General features: G+C 39.5%; 1 protein-coding gene across 1 annotated transcript in view; it reads right to left on the reverse strand.

Moving 5' to 3' along the window:
* Nucleotides 1-27,644, reverse strand: part of epha8 (eph receptor A8) — a 342,530-nt gene that overhangs the window by 70,564 nt on the left and 244,322 nt on the right. The window contains exons 9-10 of the mRNA XM_047347467.1: nucleotides 16,228-16,352; nucleotides 2,438-2,600 (exon numbers count right to left, since the gene is read on the reverse strand). Coding sequence (XP_047203423.1) covers nucleotides 2,438-2,600; nucleotides 16,228-16,352 — 288 coding nt within the window. The remainder of the gene's footprint in view (nucleotides 1-2,437; nucleotides 2,601-16,227; nucleotides 16,353-27,644) is intronic.

Raw genomic sequence — 27,644 nt, forward strand, 5'->3', positions numbered from 1 at the left:
CACAAATTTGCAATAGTATACCATAACATCCCACAAAAATGAACTGAACTTTGCACTAATATGAGAAAATGTAAAAACGTTAAAGGGCTATAAAAACGTTTGCAAAGCACTGTAAAAGGGTTTGAAAGTGTTCAGTTGAAGATTCCAGCTCCAAATGGGCCATACAAAAAATATACAAAACAGTTGTGACTCTGCTCACTGGACTAACTCTTACAAAGCTCACAGCGGTGAAGAAATCCATTCCAAATGTTTTATAAAATCGCTGGAAATATCAGCTAAAACGCTATGAATTAATCCTGACCATTACCAGTACCTGAGATAATTAAGTTTGAACCAAACTGGAGGGATACATGACTAGAGAGTGAGGTGAAATGTTAGTCCAGACAGTGATAGGATTACCTAGCATTTTATTCATGAACAGGAGTACTTTTTGATTGGTCAGAATGTTGCTCCTGGAATCTTTGATGCCCTGCTGGCTTCACAGCCAGAAAATGAGACAGTATCTGTCATGAGAATCAGGGTCCAGTAAGCAGCAGAAATAGGTGAAACTATTCTGCGGGAGAACAACTCTGGGACTCCCACCATGCAGGAGTTGGAGTTTTGCAGACCTAGAGTCTGCTCTGCACATTCCTGGCAAATCCTATATAAAGGAAATGAAATATTCCAATAAAAGCCTTTTTAGTAAAATTCTGTTGTCTTCTGTTGTGGGAAGGAGGGATGAATAATGGTGCTTTCTCACATAACTGAAACCCAAACCTTTTTAGCCCTGTACCAACTTACTTGGCTTTTAAATGTCTTCTGTGTTGCAAGTTTCAACAAAACACACTTTCTCAAGAGTTTTCTGAAATTTTCCAATAGTGTTCAGTGTTTTAATGCATACGTCATGTGAAAATGCTATACCTTTCCGGAATTCTTAATCCATTTTAGCTAATTTTGAAAGTGCAAGTACAAAAGATCACTATGATTTAGAGGTGCATATTCTGTAGTGGTCAGACTTTAAAATGTAAAATCAGGAAATAAGGAAGGTAGAAAAGAAGACAAACAATTGGATGAACAGAGGGATGATGAATGAAGTAATGGATCAATAAATGCATGGATGAATGAGATATTTACCCTTGCAGATTTAAAGAGGTCATCGGAGTGCGCTTGCCTGGTCTACGTGTGTTCCCTGAGGCATTTTTCGGAGGTTGCTACAAGAGTATGTGGTGCTGGAGAGAATTTTGAGGGCTTATGTGTTCCTTGTATTACATAAGCAGGAGCTGCAGTAGTCCTCTGAGATAACCTGGTGCCTACCCATGAAGAGCTCTCTAAAGCCACTATTCCATACAGATCACAAACAGCCGAGAATTGCTAGATTTTAGGAGTTGTGAGGGTTCTTGAAATTTGAAACTGAATCTTTAACTAATGCATTTTAGAATCAGGTACAATTAAATTTGAATTTGTTACTATTCTTGGCTATTCGTGGGATTGTCTATCAAGATATAATAAAAAGTAATGAGGGACTACCAGGAGTTAATGTTATTTAAATGATGACTGTTGATATTTAGAGGTTTCCACTGTTCATCAGAGTCTAAGCACTTTACCAAATTGTGGAGATTAGATGGGTTTTCTTTATTTCAAATTTCATAGGTTGCCTGAGCTTCAACTTAAAGATAGGGTGAGGAGCTCCAGTCTTCCATCTGAAGCTTAGAGTAGACCATCTGCTCCTCCACAATGAAAGTAGTGAGTCAAGGTGGTTTGGGTATCATGGAGGATGCCTTCTGGGCACCTCCCTTTGGAGGTTTGCCAGCAAGTCCCACTGACAGGAAACCTTTGGGCAGACCCAGATCATGCTAAGAGTGTTATATGTTTTAAGGTGCTCCCAACCTGGACCTGTTGCCACAGCCACCTAGTCTTGGATAAGTGGATAGACAGATGGACGGATGGACGGACGGATGGATTTGTGGACAGACAGTTTAATGTTCTTTATTTTTCATATCATATATCACTGAATTTCTAGAAAACATTTTACCAATTAGCTATATAGGCCACATTTATATGCACTGTAACATAACAATGTTTAAATTGGATTGTATGTCAATAAATTTGAATCTGTCAGTATAATTTAATTATAAATTAGATCCATTTGTCTTATGGAGTTTACATCTGTTGTAAATTAGCACTATAAATAAAGTCTATTGAAAAACTTATAAAATGAAGGAATGGGTGGATGGATGCCTTTAGTTTTGAGCCAATTAAACATAAAATAAAGTCTAGAAATACAAGTATTTAACCATACTACTGTTTTGCTCATACCTATTGTGACGTGGAACATATTTTAATCAAATTCCAAACTTTACCAGACTTTTTCAGACTTTTGCATAGGGACCCTATTAAAAATGGTTCCCAAGCTTCATGGTCGTCAAGAGGTTATGTCCAACAGCTGAGTTAAATTCACCTGCTTTTCCAGTCTGGATCTCAATGTTCTGGCTGAAGCGTCCACAGCCAGCTGATGTTCTGGCCCGAACCTGGAAGATGTACTTTGTGCCGGGCTTCAATCCTGACACCAGAGCACTGGTGTTTTTAGTTTTTAGAGTGGAATAACTCTGCTCTTCATTATCCTGTTAGACAAATACAGACATTTCAACTTAAGGTAGTAGGACTTTAGCTTGCTTGTCACTTTTTTGGGCATACTGCATGTATGTTACTTATGAAATGATAAGGTACAGTGATCGTCAAACATAGCAACCCCATAATAGATTTCCTTTTAGATAATATATGCATTAACATTTTCTGGATTTAAAAGGAACATAGGTTACCAAATGTTTGTCTTATCTCAAAAGGGATCACTGTTAGTTCATTCACTGGTAATTAATTAAGAAGCAAAAATTACCACAAAGCCCACAAAGTAATATTTTCAGCACAAATAAAAAGATTTCAAAGCTACGTTTCTGAAACCCAACAACCTTCTGAGCAACCTATGGCTTTTTTACACCATAACATTTACAGAGCTAAACCAGTGCTGGTGCTACAACTGGTTCTATACAAAAAAACAAACCAAAAAAACACAGGTTTAGTTTTCCACAACTTGTAGTGATTTCAGCACATAATTTAAAATGTATTTTCAGGTAAACCTTCCTTTTAATGATTTTTAAAAAGCAAGAATTGGTTGCAGAAAAATGAAAATACCATAGACTTTTTGTCTTCTACATGGGGTATATATCATACATAAACGCTCACATATTTACATATCCCCCCACTAATGTTTGATATTATAAAATTATTGTATTATAATAATAATATTTGTATTTGATCACTCTTTTTGTCAAGGTTATTTCAGAAACAGAATCAGAATCAGCTTTATTGCCAAGTTCGTACATACAAACAAGGAATTTAACTCCGGTACACTTTGCTCTTTGGTTTTGTTTTTGCATTACAGAATATACATATTTACAATGTACAATATACACATATATAAATATTTCTTAGTACAGTCCTAGTAGCTTTTAGGCATAGTCAGTAAATCTTTTCATCAGTTTTGATTGTGTCTGAGTATCAACAATCTAGCTGTTGATTTCAGGTGAAGTTCAAGGATTTGGAGATTATCTTTCATATTCACTATTTAAATCCCTTTGTGAAAAGCACCAGTACCATTTACTGTAAAACAGACCTTGAGGAAGATGCTAGCACCACCAAGCTTGACAGTCGGTTTACCTCGGCTCCTCCAAGCATACAGTACATATTGTCACTGTGGCAAAACAATGTCAATCTTTGTCTTCTCTGACCGTAAAACGTTCTAGAAGACCATTGTCTTATCAAAGTGGGACAGCTGGAAATGTCAGTCAAGCTGGAAGAATCTGATTTTGGAGCAGTTGCCTGTTGCTTCACTTACATCCATTTTCACTGTGGGAAGTAGACAATAGGAGTTCGAGTAGCTTAAAGGTTATGATAGATTTGAGCCTTGGTGGTTCTTGGGTTGTTCCTTAACTTCGTAACAAGTTTCCTTTCATCTGAGGGTGAAGGTTTGAGTCACATAATTGTAAACCTGAACACAACAGGATAATGATCCCAACACACATCAAAACTAGTTATGGAAAACTTACATTAACATTTCTCATGGGTCTACTCAAAGCCCTATTACAAATGTCATAACTTTGCTAAATGAAATGCAAAGTATATGCCAGGAAATCAACCATTTAACTACTAATTGTGCCATTAAGTGTGAAAAGGTCCAGCCAAAAAACACCTGAATGTACATGTGTACAAATGCTTGTGGTTGAAGTACAACTTTCTAAGGAACATTTAACCAAATATTCGTGGTGTATATATTTGAACCTGTACGCCATAATGTGTAGACGTAGGATCCAAATGCATACCCTAACCCTAAAACAGGCAGATTGCGACACTTTAAGTATAATATTGACCTTGTGTGTCACATATTGTGATGGTGGTGGAAATTGATCCAAGCAAATGTTGATGGAGAAGGAATTAATATAAAGAAAAGACTTATGAAACAGGAAACTGGCACAACTGGAGAAAATAATAATCTGACTGGAAAAACCAAAGCAAACGGAGCACAGAAAAACTTGCAACGAATTAATATTCATCAAGAATTATAATTAAAAATAATAATTTGAGAAAATTGATTTCTTAACCAAAAATCCTCATTTATGAATCGAAACCAAAGATGTCTTCTGGTGTTGTAATTGTGGCTCAACGGCTTTGATAATTACAACCGTTAAATACTCAGTAATAATTAATAACTATTACTAGATGTCACTGTTTAATCAACCGTTTCTTCCAAAACGTGGGGAACTTTAACCTTATTTTGACTGACAAATCACTTTTGCACATAATAAACACAAACGACTTCTCTTTATGTACGTGAATGCTATGAATCAGAAAAAGGCGGACCCAAGATTCAGCCAGACACAGTACTGAAAGTTTAAAAGGTTTATTCAGCCACAGGAAAACATCACACAGGTAACACTCCTCACAGCTTCCAGGAATCACTGAGGCAGAAAGAGGGATTAGTGACTTGTAGTCTCTCCAGATTTTGCAGGGATCAGAAAAGCCACTAACCTGCTTTTGTCTTGCGTGGAACTTGAAACCCAGAGGGGAAACCTCAGTGGGCGGCAGGCGGTGATCTCCACAGCAAAGGTAAGAAGTGACTCCAGGCTGAATAATCCGAGGGCTAGGCTGGCTCAATAATCCAAGGACAGAAACAGGGTCAACGATCGGAACAAGAGGCGTCAGGCAAGGGGCAGGCAGAGGCATAAACCAGATGCAGGAAACAAGGTTGACAACCAGAATCCAGATAGTCCGACAGGGAGCAGGCAGAGGCATAAATCCAAAAGGCAAGGCAAGGTCAAGAACAATGATCAGACAGGAAGGAACGCTGGATATCTGCTCACATGATGCCTAGTCGGGAGCTCCATGAAGGGCTTGACCTGAGAAACGTATTCTTTGGCACCTTAGAGCAGCCGCTTGGGCGGACGGAACATTAGCTTCTCTCTCCTGAACTGAAAACATGGGTGGCTGGAAACCAAACACAACATGAAAAGGGGACAAACCAGTGGCACTTCATTGCATAGAGTTCATGGCGTATTCAACCCAAGGCCAATTTTGTGACCACTTGGTCGGGTCAGACTCACATAAGATACGAAGTTTGGTTTCAGCTTCTTGGTTGGCTCTCTCGGTTTGGCCATCAGACTGAGGATGAAACCCTGAGGAAAGACTAACAGAAATTCCCAACAAAGAACAAAACTCCTTCCAGAAACGTGACACAAATTGGGGTCCTCTATCGGAAACAATGGAGCCTGAAAACTTCTCGGGTCAATATCTCACCCATCTCCTTAGCAGATGGAAGCTTCTCCAACGACACCAGATGAACCATCTTTGAAAATCTGTCAATTATGGTTAGTAGTATAGAGGGACCATTAGAAACCAGTAGACCTTTCACAAAATCCATCGCAATATGTGACCATGGGCGAGGGGGAATTGGCAAAGGGTGCAACAACCCCACAGGGAGGCGACGAGAAGGCTTAGCTCGACAACATTGAGTGCATTCAGCAACAAAGTCTTTGACATCCTTGATCAGCGATGGCCACCAAAACTGAGTTCGAACTGTCTGAATGGTTCTGCTGATTCCTGGATGACAAGCTAAACGAGAGCAATGACAAGACTCCAGTACCTTAGGCACAAGGTGTTCAGGGACAAAACAGCGGTCAGGTGGACATGATGGTGGGATAGGCAGATCCCTAATGGCTTCCTGGACCTCCCTTTCCACCTCCACTCGAGACACAGACAACTTGGAGGAAGGATAAACTCCTCTTCACCCGCAGACTGAGATTCTTCAGGCTCTTGAATCCGGGATAGGGTGTCAGGTTTGCCATTTTTACTCCCTGGCCTGTAAGACAGGGAGACATTAAAACGACCGAAAAACAGAGCCCACCTAGCCTGTCTGGGTTTTTATGGTCAGTTTTGCTGATTTCAGGTACTCCAAGTTCTTATGGTCAGTCCACACCATAAACGGCTCCTTAGTCCCCTCCAGCCAATGTCTCCACTCTGTCAACGCCAACTTGACAGCCAATAACTCTCTGTCTCCCACGCAGTAATTTCGCTCAGCCTGTGATAGAGTCCTTGAAAAGAAGCCACATGGGTGAACACGATCATCCTCACCTCTTTGGCTTAATATAGCTCCGACCCCAGTGCTTGAGGCATCCAAATCCACGATAAACTGTCTCTCTGGGTCAGGAGACTGTAACACTGGAGCTGACGTGAAGAGTTCCTTTAACCTATTGAAGGCCTTTTCTGCATCCTTATTCCACACAAATTTCACCTTGGAAGAGGTAAGAGCGTTTAGGGGAGTAGCAACCAGGCTGTAATTTCTAATAAACCTCCTATAGAAGTTTGTGAAGCCCAGAAATCTTTGAAGCTGCTTGCGATCAGTTGAAACAGGCCATTCCAATACGGCCTTAACTTTGGAGGGGTCGACAAGCACTTGATTTGGGGAAATGATGAAGCCCAAAAAGGAAGTGGTAGTTATGTGGAACTCACATTTCTCTGCCTTGACGAACAACTGGTTTTGGAGAAGACGCAGGAGAACAGCTCTGACATGTTTTCTGTGGGTTTCCAGATCTTGAGAATAAATCATTATGTCATCAAGATAAACAAATATGAATTGACCCACCATGTCTCTTAGAAAGTCATTGACCAATGACTGAAAAACTGCAGGAGCGTTAGTAAGTCCAAATGGCATGATCTTGTATTCATAATGGCCCGTAGGCGTGTTGAAAGCCGTTTTCCACTCATCTCCTTCTCTGATTCGGACCAGATGATATGCATTCCTTAGATCCAGCTTAGAAAATATCTTGGCTCCCTGGATCTGATCAAAAGCTGTGTTCATGAGTGGTAAGGGATATCTATTTTTAACTGTTATCTCATTAAGGCCTCTATAATCAATGCATGGTCTCAATGAACCATCCTTCTTCCCAACAAAAAAGAACCCAGCACCTGCAGGAGAGGAAGAGGGTTGAATGTGCCCTGCCTTTAATGCCTCATCAACATAACTCTTCATGGCCCTGTGCTCTGGACCAGACAATGAATAGGTTCTGCCTATAGGGGGTGATGTGCCAGGAAGCAAATCAATAGCACAATCATAACATCTACGGGGTGGCAGATCTGTGGCCTTGATTTTATTAAAAACCTCCTTTAAATCATGGTATTCTTGCGGTACCTTGGATAAATCCGGATAGGTCTCCTCAACCTCATTCTCCACACTGACCTCTGTAGCAGCAGACAAAAGACAGTCAGCGGAACATGACTCAGACCAACCCAGAACTTCTTTTTTCTTCCAGTCGATGTGAGGGTTGTGTTTCTGCAACCAGGAGGCCCCTAGGACTACAGGACGTTCAGGTGAATTGATAATCAGGAAAGTTATTTTTTCTTGATGATTACCTCCAACTGTTAAGGTAATCTCCTCCGTCCTGAGATGTGAATTGTTCATGCTGTGACCATCCAAAGCTAGCACGTTTCTTGTGTCAGCTGACGGAATAAGATTTATGCCGTACTTATTTGCAAATGTTTCATCCATGAATTCAGTATCAGCTCCTGAATCAATAAACACGGCCCCCTGGAGAGACAAAGAAGAGGTTTGAAAATGGGCAGGAAACTAGAAGGAGGAGGCAGATAGTTGACTTCGGCTCAGTAGAGACCTCCCTTCCTCTGCTGAGCCTGTCCTTTTAGTGGACACCTGAGTACTAAATGTCCCTTCTCTCCACAATAAAAACAGAGCTTGAATCTTCTCCGACGATCTTTCTCCTCAGGGGTATACTTGGTTCTGCCCAATTGCATGGGCTCACAATTATCATTTTCCCCAGTGAGAGATGACCAACTCCTTCTCTCATACCGGTGTGCAGAAACTTGAGTTAATGATGAGCGACCCTTCTCATGGCGCTTCTCCTTCCTTCTCTCTGCCAGCCGAATATCAATGCGAGCAGCCAATTCCTCGAGTTGTTTCAGGGAAGAAGGATAGTCACGGGTCGCTATCTCATCCTTGATGTCTTCGTTTAATCCTTTCATGAATGCATCCATTTGTGCTGCCTCATTCCAACGGCTCTCTGCAGCCAACAAATGGAAGTCAATTATATAGGTGGAGACAGTTTGATCACCCTGTTTGAGGGACAATAATCCTCTTGCGGCCTCACGACTTGGAATGACCAGGTCAAAAACTCGAATGAGTTCCTTGGAAAAAGTTTCATAAAGATTACAAGATGTAGACCTGTTATGCCATTCAGCAGTTCCCCACTGTTTTGCCTTTCCTGCCAGCAGAGATAAAACAAACGCCACCTTGGAACATTCAGTGGGAAAGGATGACGGCTGAAGCTCAAAATAAATTTCACACTGAGTTAGAAAAGCTCGACATTGGTCTCAGTCTCCCCTGAACATCTCAGGCGGAGAGAGGCGTGGCTCCCTTACCTCTGCTGTTGTCCGTGTTACTTGAACGTGGTTTCTTTGTGACGGTGGCGGCTCGAAGACATGATTGCCAGAACGTAATGTGGAAATTATTTCATCAACATGGGTATGCCACTGTTGTGCTGGCGATGGGTCCATTTTTGGCCAGATTTTTCTGCTATGAATCAGAAAAAGGCGGACCCAAGATTAAGCCAGACACAGTACTGAAAGTTTAAAAGGTTTATTCAGCCACAGGAAAACGTCACACAGGTAACGCTCCTCACAGCTTCCAGGAATCACTGAGGCAGAAAGAGGGATTAGTGACTTGTAGTCTCTCCAGATTTTGCAGGGATCAGAAAAGCCACTAATCTGCTTTTGTCTTGCGTGGAACTTGAAACCCAGAGGGGAAACCTCAGTGGGCGGCAGGCGGTGATCTCCACAGCACAGGTAAGAAGTGACTTCAGACTGAATAATCCGAGGGCTAGGCTGGCTCAATAATCCAAGGACAGAAACAGGGTCAACGATCGGAACAAGAGGCGTCAGGCAAGGGGCAGGCAGAGGCATAAACCAGATGCAGGAAACGAGGTCGACAACCAAAATCCAAATAGTCTGACACGGAGCAGGCAGAGGCATAAATCCAAAAGGCAAGGCAAGGTCAAGAACAATGATCAGACAGGAAGGAACGCTGGATATCTACTCACACAATGCCTTTCAAAAATCTGGCACCATCTGCTTGTCAGAGTCGGTATATATCAGGGAAGACACAGGTGCTTGGCATTCCACAGATTGCACTACACTGCAGCAGCCACCAGGTGCATCTAATCTGCTGATTGCAGCCAGGGAGACAGGGTAGAGCAGACGTGCCAGAATCATAACAGTGAATATTTATTAAATCAACAGCCTGATCCACCTCGCTATTCTGATTCAATAATCTTCACCTAATCAAACATGCAAAGTTCTACACAGTAAGGGTACAAAAAAAATATCTAACTAAACAAAATAAAAACAGCAGTGAGTGTGTATGAGATCAAACCAACAGTTATGGCAGTTATGGCAAAATACAAAGGGAATATGGTTGAACGAAGCTTTGGGAGCGCCCCTCCCAAAGTGTAGCTCAGCGGGACACAGGCAGTCATAAACCTTCCCCCCAGCAGGGTTGTAAAACCCAGAGGACAAAGAATCATAAAACGTTTGGCAGCACGCTAGTAAAACACAAAGTTGAAGTCAAAGAAAATGGTTGATTTTAACCATAAGGTTATTATACAGTTCAGTTTTAAATGTACCCTGAGCTTGCTCTTAGGTGTTACAACAATACGGCAAAACACACAGCTGGGGAGCACAGTGGCTTCCAGATATCCAACACAGCACATCAAAATTTCAATAAAAGGTTGCATGCACATACAATTCAGAACACATTAGACTATAAGTGGCAATTCTACATCGCACTAAAACTCTACTCTACCCTGCCCAAGCTATTCTTAATAAAGAAATAAAAATAAAAGGGTGGATTTTACTTGTTGAAGTCTTCCTTCTGGGGCAGCGAGTGAGAGAGAAAAGGGGGTGAAGAGTTCCACGCGTCCGTGGATACTCAGCAAAGCAGTCCGTTTTCTTCCTTAGTGGCTTCCGTGGCAGAAAGGTAGAAAAATAATGACGGACCGTCACTAGTCGACTCGTACAAAAACAAGGAGGAAAAATTGCGTCTCCTTGAAAACGCAGTGGTTTTTTTTGTTACGTGTTAAACTCACGTCTTCGATCGATAAAGTTGAAAACTTTCAAGCCTTCTTTGGCCAACAAAGGGGAATGAATGAAATCCACTTGGGGCCTCTTCTCCAGAATGCTGCTTCAGTTGCATGGTAACCGCGTCTTGGTCCCAAGCTGAAAGCGCCTCCTTAAAGAGACCACCTTCCTATATAGTGTCTTGAGACGTCAGACTTGTGACGCCTCGTCATATCAGCCGCAGTGTCCGCTGGGATTCATAGTAGCAGACTATCCTGGGATACAAAATGGACGATGACGCCAAAAGGCCTGGTAGCGTCCAGCAACATGCAAATGGTCCAATATTCAGCACAACATGTGGTCCAACATTCCCTCCTAGGTTCAAAGGGTGAGATGAATCGCAGTCTTTGAAGCTACTGGGACCATTCTGTTCTTTGGTGAACAATCAGTGATCCGTGGCGAAGCGGAATAAAACAAAACTGTCTCTGTGTTCCTCAAAACCTATGACTGGGCAGGATAGAGGTTAGCCTGGGCAGGACTAAACTCTGACTAACTCATACCTTTCTACGTTGTTCAATGAGAAAATACAAAACAATACAATCACATTATCATTACATTCTTTTGGTCATCAGCTTTGGCAGCCCTGAGACAAGGTGAAACAACAATAAAAAAATACAATACATGTATATGTATATACAGGGGTGAAAGTGAGCCGGTACGGTCCGATACTGCGTACCACTAAAAGATTCTGCGCCGGTACACAGTACCAGGAAGAGGAAGGAACGGCTGTCTGCTATGAAGCTGTCATCCAGAACCAGTTACGGCTGCAACAATTCACGAGCACACAAAGAACATCAGATCCGCTACCAAAAGACAGTCTAAAACATAAATATAGCTTTTCCCCCCTCATTCCAAATAGTTTCTGAACTGTTCTGCTATGCTGGAGCCTCAAAGCTCTTGCTTTCCTTCTCTCCCCTCGGAGCTCGAGGCTTTTGTGAACAGCCAGCCTTTAAAACGAGCACCGCTACGTTTAATTCTGTCTGCTCGCTGCCAAATACCCCAGTTAAAAGCAAAGGGAGATTAACTAGTTGTGTTTCATGTTATTTTGCTGAATTACAACAACACAGTAAAGCTCGAAAACATGCTTATGACCAGAGATTTCACATAAACTACACGAGAGCGCATGCGTGCTTACCCCCAAAACAGAACGGTTGCCAAGGAGATTGATGCGTTCGATTTAATGGACTGGGAGATTTTACACAGGGGGTGCACAGACATACAAAAACGCCCCTTGCATTAGGAGACGACGAACAATAACTCACTTACCATCTACAGACTTTTAAATAAAAACTGCAAAAACAATCGAACTTTCAAATTTTTAATTTAAATCAAATCAAAACTTGACCACAATGCAGAGAACAATAAATTGTTTGCTCAAAGAAAAGACGGAAACTGAAGATGAAAAGTTATGCATCAGAAAATGGTTTATCATTGTCTCATACATGGCACCTCTTTAACAATTTATATATATATATATATATATATATATATATATATATATATATATATATATATATGCATGCTTATATGACCCCAGTGCCTCTCCAGCCCCCCCTCTAGCTCCGCCCCTGAGTACCGGCAACAAAGCTGTTCAGCTCTGACGACCGCTAAACAATTAGCAGTAGTACAAACGGATTAAGTTGTTCAGTGGCAAATGATAGCTAACTTAATTAGCACCACTACAAACAGGCTAAGCTGTTCAGCTAGCTGTCTGATTCAGATATATACCTTCCAGGTGTATCGGTTTGCTTAAAATGAGCACACAGGTTTGACCGTTCAAACTGGTTTACCCAAGTCTATGCTTTAATGGGAGTAATCAAGCAAACACACACACAAAAAGGGAAAGAGGGAAGAAGAGAAAAATTTTGAAATAACCCAAAACCAAATGCAAATTTAATTTAAAAAATGGGAAAACGAAACTAAAACATTCAATGCTGTTCTTAGCTTCAAATAAATGTTAGTGCTCTCTAATATGGATCACCTACCTTCTAGTTAGACAACTAAGTTAGTTTTATGAGTCAGATTAAAACACGCTTCACACTATAAAACCCAGCAGAAACGCTTAAATTTTATCCAAAAGTGGTAATGAATGATCTGTAAATTCAACTTTCAACTTAAGTTATGCCCTTTGATCATAGGTGATGTAATTATCTGCCTGTGTCAATGAACTAAGTGACTAAAATCAAAGTAGGAACTGCAATTCTCGCTAGTGACCACCAGATGGTACCGAGTGCAGGTCTGCAATTTGGGAAATCCAGCTGCAACTGCAATTTTATTAAATGGCCACCAGATGTAGGTGTTGCTCTCTACCTGAATGGGAGAAGGTTGATCAGAACTGTAATTACACCCAGCGGACACTGGAGGCAGGTCTGCTGCTTATCAGCGCTGGTTTCCTGCAGCTGCTGCAGCAGGGCTGGCCAGCTGGAAATTAACTTTTCCACAAGTTATCCCACTTTCACCTTACATCCACAACAAACAGCTCTGAAAGATTATTTTATCCTCCGCAGCAGAACTGAGTAAACTCTAGTCAAGATATCCCCTACTCACAAACGCTTTCTGCAAAACTCAAAAATTTCACAATAAAACTTCTAGTTAAATGCCACAAATATCACAATTGTTTAATTCTGTGCAACAGAATACTAAATATAACCATCACAATATGACTAAAATACCCAGATAAAAATCTAGAGAAAGCTGAACAAGAACACAAAAGTTTTTACTAAACAAATAAAATAGACTAACACTAAAATAAGATTCTAAACTAATGCACAAATAGCTGAACACAAGAAAGAACTAAAGGACTCTACAACACAAATTAGAACCAAAAAACAAAGTTCCATGTATCATGACACTGCGTATTAGAAACCATTCATCCATCCATCCATTTTCTATACCCACTTCTTCCATACAGGGTTGTGGGGAAGCTGGTGCCAGCAGTCTACGGACTAGAGGCAGAGTACACCCTGGACAGGTCGCCAGTCTATCGCAGGGCAACACAGAGACATAAAGAACAAACAACCATGCACACACCCATTGACACCTAAGGGCAATTGAGAGAGATCTGTTAACATAAAGCTTATATTTTTGGACTATGGGAGGAAGCCGGAGTACTTGGAGAGAACATGCAAACTCCATGCAGAAAGACCCCCGGCCTGGAGTCGAACCCAGGACCTTGTTGCAGCAACGTGCAGCCCCCGTTAAGGACCAATCCACAGTAAATTAAAACTTGTGCACACTGTGCATGTTTTAAAAGAATGAATCCATTAAGTGGTATTTTGAATAATTATTCTACCTTGAAAATATGTTGCTTATAATAAATCAGTAAAATTTTAAAATTAATATGACATTCATGCCATTGGTGAGGATATGTAAACTTCTATACACTTTCATGGAGGAGACTCTTTTTACATTCTGGAAAAATCCAGTTAATTATCCATGTCACTGCTATCCTCACTTTGTTGAGGCAGAGCAGGTTAAACGGTTACAAGATGTGATTGTGACCATCAAAGTGAATGATTCATATGTCTTTAGCAAGGATTTTGCCTTCTTCAGATAATAAGGAGCTGCAACGGACCACTGCCCTCCTCATGACTCTGATTTGTTCATTGAAGTCTTAGAGAAACCTTGAGAATACACATTGCTGACTAGTCCACTTGAAATCCCACCACATGTTTCTCAGTCTCTGGGTGAAGATTAAGACGCAGAGCAAGAGACAAGCTAATCCTTCAGCTCTCCCAACACCAACCTGCTTGTTTGGCTATGAGACTGCTGGCTCCCAGGCCACTGCCTCTTCAATTAGATGATTTCTATCACCCCGCACACAAACACCCAGATATACACGCACTTGCAGCAATTAGTTGATTGTGAGATTTATGTGCCCAGCAGCCACTTGCTGTCACTTTTGCTAAGTTGAAATCCACACTGTCTCATCCTCCCTCTTCCTCTCCCTTTTGACCTCCATTTCCTTTCAATTAGCAGAGCTGCTACAAGGATCTTTCTCCTGGATTAAGTTATCTACTACCTAACCAACTGCCACAACTTGTACTCAGCTCTGTCGCAGACTTTTGAACACAATGAGCTGACTGGTATGTTAGCCTGTTTTATTTTTTGTTATAGTTGTAATTTTTGTAGCTTTATCTCCTCTAAAAACTACTTGGATAGTTCTAGTTTAAATATTTAAAACAAAATACATATATTTAAACTGTATAAAAATTATAGACAATATATTGCAAAATTATTCATACCCTTTGAAATTTTACACTCTTTGTCATATTATAAACTTCAATATATACTTTTGGGATTTTGTGTAATAGACTAACACACAGTAGTGCATAATTGTGAACTGGTAGAAAAGTTCAAATGTTAAAAATGTACAACCATGATAAAATGTTTCAGATCATCAAACACAATTTAATATCAAACAAAGATAACTTAAGTAAATACAAAATGCAGTTTTTAAATAAAGCTTTCACCTTTTAGGGGAAACAATTTTCCAAACCAACCAAGATTATTGAGTGAAAAAGTTATTTCCAACCTTGTTAAATATTTTAAGAATGAGCATTTGTCACATTGTTTGGAAAGCTGGGCTCAATTTTGTGAGCCACATCCAGACCTCTTTACTGCCTATAGAATCAAGAAATCATTTAAATAGAACATGTCAACAACATGAAGTATGCTAAAATATCTTAAAAAGCAACACATTTACTTTATTATTATAATTTCATCTACTGAAGAGGGACATTTTGCATTAATAAACATTTTTCAGAAACACAAATGTAAATGCACCCAATTGCTGCTAAGGCTTATTTGCATTCCAAGGGACAGCAGAGACTGTCCTTTCTGCGGCGACTTAAAAAGTACAACCTTCCACTGGAGCTGCTGGTATTCTTCTACACTGCCATTGTTTAGTCTGTCCTGTGCTCATCCATCTCAGTGTTGTTTGGCTCATCCACAAAATAGGAATGGTCCAAACTGCAACAAACAATCAGGTCTGCAGAGAGGATCATCGGGCTGACCTTCCCTCCATCCAGGACTTGTACAGGTTAAGGGTCAAGAAAAAGGCAGCCTACATCTCTGCAGACCCCACACACACATCTATATCTATATCTATATCCATCTCTATATCCATATCCATATATCTATATATATATATATATATATATATATATAAACGAGTATACATGCACACACAGTTACATACTGTTCATTTGATCCCTAGCTTATATATGTATATATAATATCTGTATGCTGTGAGCCATTAAAACTAACGTCAAATTCTTTGTCTGTGCACACTACTGTGTTCCTTGGTCTTCATGAGCCTGTTTGTTGCTAACTAATCTTCTCCAGGAAACCTCTATGGCTTTCACAGAATAGCTGGGTATTGATGAGTTACAATTACACACAGATGGACTATTTATTAATTAAATAATTTCTGATTTTACTTGGGTGTCAGATGAAAAGATGCTCAATACAAATTATTTGTTAAAAACCACACTTCATTTTCTTTTGTCTAAATACCTTCTCATAGTATTTGATGTCATACTCAAGTATGACTCCATTGGGCTGGTCAGGTTCATGCCACATCAGAGTCACACTGTTCTGACTGGTGTTCTCCTGGCGTATAGATAACACTTCCGAGGGGGCTGTAAAACAAGCAGGAGAGATTGCTTCCTTTAGTTCAACACAAAAAGACAGTAACAATATAGTTTACCTTGAGACCACTCTTTACAAAACAAAGAAAACACACAGATATTTTTGTGATCATGTTAATACCATGTTGGGAAGAACAAATCACTCAGCCTGAATCTTACCTCAGTGCCTGCAACTTTAAAACAGTACAAAATGTATTGTTTGTTAGAAGCCTTTTCTAATCTGATCAGTTGCAGAATATTTGACTTACAAAAGAGCCAAAATATCAACATTAATTATTCCTGTTGATATTTTCAAACCCCTAAACATTATGACTAGGATGTAGTTTTCTTCAGTGGATAAAAATAAATGGTTAAAATTCACAAAAGTTTCATTGTAAATCATTTTAATTGAGCAAAACAAAACAAAGCTATTTCAAATGTAAACAAAGTCTGGGTTGAGATGATTTGAACTGCATTCTAACACTGGGAGGAAAGTAAAAATGTCATAGTGCATATTTTTGAAGCTAACCTCCTCTGCTGTGTTAGATTATGAGAAAACACTACTTTATAAAACCACTGTTGTAAATGAGAAGTAAAGAACAATAAAATGTCAGCAAGTTAGTTGGTATCTATGTCTGCTATTTAAAGAACAAATTCCTCCCACAGTCCAAAGTCATGCCTGTTAGGTTAATGGGTCTTTCTAAATTTCCCTTAGGTGTATGAATGAGTGTGTGTGTGGTTGTTTGTGTGTTGCCCTGCGATGGACTGGCGATCTGTCCAGGGTGAACCCTGCCTCCCCCCCATAGACTGCTGGAGATAGACACCAGCTCCCCCGCGACCCATTATGGAAGAAGTGGTAGAAAATGACTGACTGAAATCAAATGCTAAATTTCAAACTAATGAAACAAAAATGCTAGTGAGGGTTAAATTGACTGTACTTGTAAGTTTAAACTCTTTTTACTCCAGTCACACTATACAACATTGACTTATAACACGCAAAATGTATTTTTTAAGGAATACATTATATACTTTGTTGTATGATTGATATGTTCAGTAAGCATTTGCTTTCTGATTCTTTTCATGTTAGTTTTTTTTATTTTTGTTCTGTGTTCACTAGAGCAGCAAAGAAATCTAGTTTTAATGCTACCAAAATGAGCAATTAATAAAAGAGTTCTTTGGCTTTTCAATAAACATATTGAAAGAGCAACAAGTAGTTTCTAAATCATTACATACCTGTTTAAAGTCATTGGTAAAGTACTGTCATTAAGTACTGATGTGTATGCATTCACTGAACTATTTTACCCCTATAAATCTTTATCTCAAAGCCCACAAAACAGTCCCTTATGTGTTCAAAGCCTGTACATTTACAACAAACAACACCGTAAAAATCTAAAACAATGTGCAATCTGTCAGTAAATGAGGTGAACATTCAGAACAAATTGACAGTACAGTGTTTTATGACTTTTTTTTTGTGAGTGCCTAGCTGATAAGACCACTGATTACTTGTTTTGATTCATTGTCAGCACTCTCACGCCCTTGAAAAACAATTTTGGAAAATTATTTGTGGGCCACTTGTCAGCTGACTAATGGATAATTGCCTCACAACAATTGCCATATCTTATCTTACTGCTATTTGTTGACTTGTTATCAAATATTTAAAAATTGTAGTGTTTATACTGTTTCTGTAATCTTGGCATGAGTTAGAATATAGTGATAACTAGAAAACGTTAAGGTTGAATGCTTATTGACAATTTTAAATGCTTGTTTGTGAACTTTTTTGTGAGAATTACTACTTCTGCCCTCATCTCTAAGTTCCTTTAACAACTTCACCATCACTGCCTAGCTCATCAAAGTTTTTAAGACAAAAGGAGGATCTGCAGGAAGGAAAATTTGCATCCTGATGTCCCCAGTAACACAGGGAAGCTTTGTTGTTATATTATTGGTGTCTAACATATCTTTATTTATGGTCAAGGTGATTGCACACTGTTCAATGAATCCAAAATAAAATTATGCACTCCAGCCAAGTACCCTGATTAAAATAACACCATGTTTGGTCAAAGTGTGTGCCAAAGACTGAAGTATTTTTGTCTGCTTTATATTTCCCTCCTTAGAATGAGACAATTTCTGTTGCTGCTGCTGATCCATAAATCCTGATGAGCCGAACCCGTTCGATAGACCACAGGCATGTCTTGAAGACATAAAAACTTGGATGACAAAATGTTCTGTTTCTAAATTCAGACAAGACTTAGTGTTCACCTTCTAAAGATGACACACTTGGCCCTGTCTTTCAGTGTTTAACCCTGTCTCTCCTATACATAGCTACTGGCAGAGCTTTTACTGTGACTAACTGTATGTGTCTCTTACATACAGTACAGATCAAAAGTTTGGACACACCTTCTCATTCAAAGAGTTTTCTTTATTTTCATGACTATGAATATTGTAGCTTCACACTGAAGGCATCAAAACTATGAATTAACACATGTGGAATTATATACTGAACAAAAAAGTGTGAAACAACTGAAAATATGTCTTATATTCTAGGTTCTTCAAAGTAGCCACCTTTTACTTTGATTACTGCTCCGCACACTCTTGGCATTCTGTTGATGAGCTTCAAGAGTTAGTCACCTGAAATGGTTTTCCAACAGTCTTGAAGGAGATCCCAGAGATGCTTAGCACTTGTTGGCCCTTTTCCTTCACTCTGTGGTCCAGCTCCCCCCAAACCATCTTGATTGGGTTCAGGTCCGGTGACTGTGGAGGCTAGGTCATCTGGCGCAGCACCCCATCACTCTCCTTCTTGGTCAAATAGCCCTTACACAGCCTGGAGGTGTGTTTGGGGTCATTGTCTCATTGAAAAATAAATGATGGTCCAACTAAACGCAAACCGGATGGAATAGCATGCCGCTGTAAGATGCTGTGGTAGCCATGCTGGTTCAGTATGCCTTCTATTTTGAATAAATCCCCAACAGTGTCACCAGCAAAGCACCCCACACCATCACACCTCCTCCTCCGTGCTTCACGGTGGGAACCAGGCATGTAGAGTCCATCCGTTCACCTCTTCTGCACCGCACAAAGACACGGTGGTTGAAACCAAAGATCTCAAACTTGGACTCATCATACCAATGCACAGATTTTCACTGGTCTAATGTCCATTCCTTGTGTTCTTTAGCCCAAACAAGTCTCTTCTGCTTGTTGCCTGTCCTCAGCAGTGGTTTCTGAGCAGCTATTTTACCATGAAGGCCTGATTCACACAGTCTCCTCTTAACAGTTGTTCTAGAGATGTGTCTGCTGCTAGAACTCTGTGTGGCATTGACCTGTTCTCTAATCTGAGCTGCTGTTAACCTGCAATTTCTGAGGCTGGTGACTCGGATGAACTTATCGTCCGCAGCAGAGGTGACTCTTGGTCTTCCTTTCCTGGGGCGGTCCTCATGTGAGCCAGTTTCTTTGTAGCGCTTGATGGTTTTTGCGACTGCACTTGGGGACACTTTCAAAGTTTTCCCAATTGTTCGGACTGACTGACCTTCATTTCTTAAAGTAATGATGGCCACTCGGTTTTCTTTACTTAGCTGCTTTTTTCTTGCCATAATGCAAATTCTAACAGTCTATTCAGTAGGACTATCAGTTGTGTACTGTATCCACCTCCTGCACAACATAACTGATGGTCCCAACCCCATTTATAAGGCTTGAAATCCCACTTATTAAACCTGACAGGGCACACCTGTGAAGTGAAAACCATTTCAGGTGACTACTTCTTGAAGCTCATCAACAGAATGCCAAGAGTGTGCTGAGCAGTAATCAAAGCAAAAGGTGGTTACTTTGAAGAACCTAGAATATAAGACATATTTTCAGTTGTTTCACCCTTTTTTGTTCAGTATATAATTCCACATGTGTTAATTCATAGTTTTGATGCCTTCAGTGTGAAGCTACAACATTCATAGTCATGAAAATAAAGAAAACTCTTTGAATGAGAAGGTGTGTCCAAACCTTTGGTCTGTACTGAACTCTGGACTTGAAATTGCCTCAGAGCTTATCTGCTTAGCTGTGTTTCTCTGCTAGGTTAAGCCACTAAAGGAGCTTTTAATGCCTTTAATGTTTATTTTTCTTTCACATATAACGTGCTACTGGATCAGTGCTTCTGTATTCTTTCTGTGTGTACACTCTGTTCTTTCAAACTCCCAGTCGGTCGTGGCAGATGGCCACTCACACTGAGCCTGGTTCTGCAGGAGGTTTCTTCCTGTTTAAATAGAGTTTCCCTTTCCACTGTCTCTACATGTATGCTCAGTATGAGGGATTGCTGCCAAGTCATGACACAATGCAAGCGACTGCCCACTGTCTCTACATACTCATCCAGGAGAAAGTGCTTCAGAAGATCTTTCAAAAAAGGTACAGATCCTCAACAACAAACTATATGACCACACTAAGTGCATCTGATTACTTGGACAAGAATCTGGTTGCACTTGAAAATTTAATATTACCCAAAAACTGTCTGGTCAAAGGTAACATTATAAAAGAAGATGCAGCAATCCTGAAAAAATTCTTGTAGATTTCAGATTGTTCTGATTATTAGAATGTTGCATTGAAGGTGGAAAAGACACAGTTGAAATCTGGGCTTCAACTTAGCACTAAATGCCATTTAAATATTTAAATATAAAATAAATGCAGCAGGGAACAATTTAAATGACAGGGCGTTATTAAAAACACTAATGATCCATCTTCAAATCATGTCACAATGGCAGGTAATAGTTCCAGTGAACCACATTAATGCTAGATTTTAGATAAGTTGTTCGATATGGAGGACCGATCCTGACAAAATTAAAAATAAAAGCAGAAATATATATATTTTGTTTTTCCTTTTCCTTAGACATGCATTTTATCAAGAAATGTAAATGTTTTGTTTTTCCTTTTCCTTACACATGCCTTTCTTCTTTTGACATTTCCTCGTTTCTCTTTTTCCTTTACCGTATGAATTTCTGCTTCATTATGCAAATGAGGAGGGCTGCCTTCTTCTCTCCAGCTCCTCTCCTATTGGTCAATATACAGGAAGGAGGAGGATCCATGTGCAGGCCGAGGGTGTGTCCCAATTCAGGGGCTGGATCCTTCCAAGTGCGTACTTGTGGGCTGATTACGTCACAGCGCGGAGCGTAAGGTCTGTCAGATGCTGCCGACAAATGTGTCCTTTTTTTGCCCGATTTGAAGGATGCGTTGTGAGTATCCTTCGCGGTCCATCTTTTCCCATGATTCATTGCGGGTCGAAGCGGTTTGGTCAAACAGGGGCAGCCATGGCGGACCACAGTGGCAAAAGCTGTGAGTAAACTGTGAAATATTACACTTTCTGTGACACAAATGAACTTTTACAATGTTTTTAGTGTGGGAATATAACTGTGTAGACGTGAAAAATCTGCTTGATTTATCAAAACATCGCTTAATTTCAAACGTGCTCCGACGTTTTCGGAGTTTTCCGCTCCCACCGTAGTAACTGCCGGTTTGCTTCGCCAGTCCTACCGGCGGTGGGGCGAGCTAGACCCGGTAGAGATCTGACCGGACTATCAGCACTGAGCTCCTGCTGCCAGTCATCACAGTGAACGTTAAACACAAGTGATTTCTAACAGTTTATGTTAGTATTATTTTAATGTATTGTGTCATTTGTTCATGGAAGTCGATTTGACATTACAGGTGATATTAAAGTTAACCTGAATAAATGGACAATTTTCTGTAATCTTACCGTATCGCTGGAGAGTGTGATTGAGAATAAATAAGCTTTTAAATATTCATTTTTGATGAAAAAATGTGCTATATGTGTTTTAAAAGTATATTTATAATTCAGCTAGCATTATAATTCGTGATTCCAGGTACAGCTGGAGAGAAATACACTTTCAAATGCAAGCAAAACTCAGTAAAGAAGTGAAAATTGTAAAAGAGCTTGTTTTAGGCATTTGCATAGAAATATTTTAATATGTTCTGCAAATTAAGACAAATGTAAAATAAAAAAAAGACTTGTTTTACACTGATATTAAGCAAGATGTTTTTTTTGGTGTTTTCATATTTTTTTTAGGTACAAAGGAGCAGTCGGGCCAGTTTATTAAGCTCAGGGGTGAGAACCACCACCTTTTTACTGGAGCTAAAAACTCAGCCACCGTGGCTTGGAGGTACAATAACAACATTCTTTGCAGTCAGTTTCTGTCCAGTTTCAATAACTCTTATCTTTCTAACTTTCATAAATATCCATCCAGTGATTAACAAACTTCTTTTGGTTTTCCCTCTTTCTTTTTGCTTGTTTAGGACAGTTCTGGAGAAGATGGTCCAACAGGGGAAGGTCAGCCCCTTGCAGGCCAAAAAAAAGTGGGACAATATGAAAAAGAAATATAAAGTATGTTAAGAAGTTCTCATGTCACAGACAAATAAAAAATATTTCTAAAAGTCTTATTGGTTTCTCTGTTTAGTCAACTCTTTTTTTCTTCCTTCTAACTTTAGGGTCAGGAGTCAGTGAAAAGCCCACTGCTGCTACTTGGCCCTGGTTTGTCTTTATGGATGAGGTGTTGGGTCAGAGGTCTTCCACAACACCTCCTGTCCTAATTGCCTCCATCCCTGAGGACACCCCAGGGCCAAGCAGAGCGGTGGGCAACCAGATGGAAAAGGAAGACAGTGAGCCAGCAGGAAGGGGTCAGAAAAAAAAGAGGGACAGAGATGATGGAGTTGATCAGGGAGGACATGAGGGCACAGAGAATGGACAGACTGTTTTCCATCTTAGAAAGAATGGTACTGAAATAAGGTGCTATATAAGAAATAATATTACGTTTTGTTCACATAGTTTCTTAAAGTTTTAAGTTGTTCTAATAAATTTCAATATTGTTTTTGTCACCAATGTATTTTATTTCCATTTGACCTAACAATACATCAACTTCATTTAAATTTCTAAACACAGTTTATTTTGAAAATTACAAATAGCATTTTAAACAGAATGTGGAAAAAAGTAATATTTAAACAGATCAAGATTACAAGACAAAATGCATAAAATAAAACTATGTACAAGTATTTATAATGGCGACAGCAGGATCAACCTGAGTGACCAGTTCCTGGAAAAACCTCTTCAACAGAACAAAGAGGTAGATGTCTTTCTGAACAGAAAGTCTCTGGCGGTGTGGCTAAATCTCTCACAAGGTCAGAGACATGGATGGGACGCTGCAACTGAGACCTGTGGTTAGTCTTTCTGGATGGTGAGCGAAGCATCACACAGGTGGTCTGCAGATATTTGTGATTCCTCTTTCCGTTGTCCACGTCATCAAGTTTAAAGGGCTGGCTGGACCACATTACTAAGATGTAATCAGTAATATGCAGAATTAGAAGATGGTGCTGACAAAATATGACAGTTATACCCCTCAAACATTAATTACATCTATGATATTATACTTGCCTGCATACAGTAGTCATGTTTTGGTGGTGTGTGTGTATATATATATATATATATATATATATATATATATATATAGTCAGTCAGTCATTTTCTACCGCTTATTCCATAGTGGGTCGCAGGGGAGCTGGTGCCTATCTCCAGCAGTCTATGGGCGAGAGGCAGGGTACACCCTGGACAGGTCGCCAGTCCATCGCAGGGCAACACACAAACAACCAAGCACACACTCATTCATACACATAAGGGCAATTTAGAGAGACCAATTAATGACTACTGTATGCAGGCAAGTATAATATCATAGATGTAATTAATGTTTGAGGGGTATAACTGTCATATTTTGTCAGCACCATCTTCTAATTCTGCATATTACTGATTACATCTTAGTAATGTGGTCCAGCCAGCCCTTTAAACTTGATGACGTGGACAACGGAAAGAGGAATCACAAATATCTGCAGACCACCTGTGTGATGCTTCGCTCACCATCCAGAAAGACTAACCACAGGTCTCAGTTGCAGCGTCCCATCCATGTCTCTGACCTTGTGAGAGATTTAGCCACACCGCCAGAGACTTTCTGTTCAGAAAGACATCTACCTCTTTGTTCTGTTGAAGAGGTTTTTCCAGGAACTGGTCACTCAGGTTGATCCTGCTGTCGCCATTATAAATACTTGTACATAGTTTTATTTTATGCATTTTGTCTTGTAATCTTGATCTGTTTAAATATTACTTTTTTCCACATTCTGTTTAAAATGCTATTTGTAATTTTCAAAATAAACTGTGTTTAGAAATTTAAATGAAGTTGATGTATTGTTAGGTCAAATGGAAATAAAATACATTGGTGACAAAAACAATATTGAAATTTATTAGAACAACTTAAAACTTTAAGAAACTATGTGAACAAAACGTAATATTATTTCTTATATAGCACCTTATTTCAGTACCATTCTTTCTAAGATGGAAAACAGTCTGTCCATTCTCTGTGCCCTCATGTCCTCCCTGATCAACTCCATCATCTCTGTCCCTCTTTTTTTTCTGACCCCTTCCTGCTGGCTCACTGTCTTCCTTTTCCATCTGGTTGCCCACCGCTCTGCTTGGCCCTGGAGTGTCCTCAGGGATGGAGGCAATTAGGACAGGAGGTGTTGTGGAAGACCTCTGACCCAACACCTCATCCATAAAGACAAACCAGGGCCAAGTAGCAGCAGTGGGCTTTTCACTGACTCCTGACCCTAAAGTTAGAAGGAAGAAAAAAAGAGTTGACTAAACAGAGAAACCAATAAGACTTTTAGAAATATTTTTTATTTGTGTGTGACATGAGAACTTCTTAACATACTTTATATTTCTTTTTCATATTGTCCCACTTTTTTTTGGCCTGCAAGGGGCTGACCTTCCCCTGTTGGACCATCTTCTCCAGAATTGTCCTAAACAAGCAAAAAGAAAGAGGGAAAACCAAAAGAAGTTTGTTAATCACTGGATGGATATTTATGAAAGTTAGAAAGATAAGAGTTATTGAAACTGGACAGAAACTGACTGCAAAGAATGTTGTTATTGTACCTCCAAGCCACGGTGGCTGAGTTTTTAGCTCCAGTAAAAAGGTGGTGGTTCTCACCCCTGAGCTTAATAAACTGGCCCGACTGCTCCTTTGTACCTAAAAAAAATATGAAAATACCAAACAAAACATCTTGCTTAATATCAGTGTAAAACAAGTCTTTTTTTTATTTTACATTTGTCTTAATTTGCAGAACATATTAAAATATTTCTATGCAAATGCCTAAAACAAGCTCTTTTACAATTTTCACTTCTTTACTGAGTTTTGCTTGCATTTGAAAGTGTATTTCTCTCCAGCTGTACCTGGAATCACGAATTATAATGCTAGCTGAATTATAAATATACTTTTAAAACACATATAGCACATTTTTTCATCAAAAATGAATATTTAAAAGCTTATTTATTCTCAATCACACTCTCCAGCGATACGGTAAGATTACAGAAAATTGTCCATTTATTCAGGTTAACTTTAATATCACCTGTAATGTCAAATCGACTTCCATGAACAAATGACACAATACATTAAAATAATACTAACATAAACTGTTAGAAATCACTTGTGTTTAACGTTCACTGTGATGACTGGCAGCAGGAGCTCAGTGCTGATAGTCCGGTCAGATCTCTACCGGGTCTAGCTCGCCCCACCGCCGGTAGGACTGGCGAAGCAAACCGGCAGTTACTACGGTGGGAGCGGAAAACTCCGAAAACGTCGGAGCACGTTTGAAATTAAGCGATGTTTTGATAAATCAAGCAGATTTTTCACGTCTACACAGTTATATTCCCACACTAAAAACATTGTAAAAGTTCATTTGTGTCACAGAAAGTGTAATATTTCACAGTTTACTCACAGCTTTTGCCACTGTGGTCCGCCATGGCTGCCCCTGTTTGACCAAACCGCTTCGACCCGCAATGAATCATGGGAAAAGATGGACCGCGAAGGATACTCACAACGCATCCTTCAAATCGGGCAAAAAAAGGACACATTTGTCGGCAGCATCTGACAGACCTTACGCTCCGCGCTGTGACGTAATCAGCCCACAAGTACGCACTTGGAAGGATCCAGCCCCTGAATTGGGACACACCCTCGGCCTGCACATGGATCCTCCTCCTTCCTGTATATTGACCAATAGGAGAGGAGCTGGAGAGAAGAAGACAGCCCTCCTCATTTGCATAATGAAGCAGAAATGCACACGGTAAAGGAAAAAGAGAAACGAGGAAATGTCAAAAGAAGAAAGGCATGTGTAATGAAAAGGAAAAACAAAACATTTACTTTTCTTGATAAAATGCATGTCTAAGGAAAAGGAAAAACAAAATATATATAGTTCTGCTTTTATTTTTAATTTTGTCAGGATCGGTCCTCCACAGTTGCATTGTTTTATTTAGTTTTTTTTAGTTGAGGTGAAAATGTATTTTTCTATTCTTAAAAATATATATATTTTCCAAAGGCATTTTGATGTTAATTTATTTGTGTGACACAATTAGTGATTGAAACTTTCTTGCAATTTATGAGCACAATAGTTTCCCTTTTTTTTATGCGCTGCATCAAGTCATTTCAAAACTGTTGAGGGCTATTTATGCGATTAAACGATAACTTAATAACTTTAAAAAATGTTGTAGATATAGTTCCAAGCATTTAGAGTGTATACCACAACCAAAACAAATAAGATGATGACTAACATTTTTAGGACCCCTTTCACAATGATTTAATAAAATAATAGAGACTTTAGAAAACTATCTATGAATCTAGGATATGTCCTTTACCTTGTGCTGAAAGATGCACCCTCCAGAGGCTGTGGCCAGTGATTTTCTTTTATTTTATCATTACACGTAAAGTTCCTCCTTTAGTGATCATTTAAACAGATTAAAGCTCAAGTAATTTGGTAATGTCTTACCGGACTACTTCTTTCTTTTAACCTTATTAATAGTATAGGAAGCACTTTAGATCTGATATTTACAGAAGCGGTGAAAGGCTAGGGGAAAAAATCTACATTAAAAGGTTTTTCAAGTATTTTTTCTTTAAAGAAACGTGTTCCCTTGAAAGGCAAGTGAGAAAAAATTGGAAGGACATTTGAAGGACAAAGGTCATATGGCCACCATGACTGCTCTTTATTGGGACCAAGACAGCATCTTGCAAATGACCTTAAAACTTGTTGTCAGTACATGCTTATCATAACTTGTCACAATAAACTAGAAAGGATTAATAAATCATCAAGCAAAAATTAAAATATAAATCCTTTAATTATTCATATATGTATTTCATTATTTATTTATACTTTATTGACAATAGCAAAATAAAGAGTCTTTGGGAACAATAAACAGTTTTTTGTTACCTCCATTAACAGGGTGGGAGTTTTTTT

This window comes from Girardinichthys multiradiatus, chromosome 20, assembly GCF_021462225.1.
Source record: "Girardinichthys multiradiatus isolate DD_20200921_A chromosome 20, DD_fGirMul_XY1, whole genome shotgun sequence".
NCBI classification, from domain to species: Eukaryota; Metazoa; Chordata; class Actinopteri; order Cyprinodontiformes; family Goodeidae; genus Girardinichthys; species Girardinichthys multiradiatus.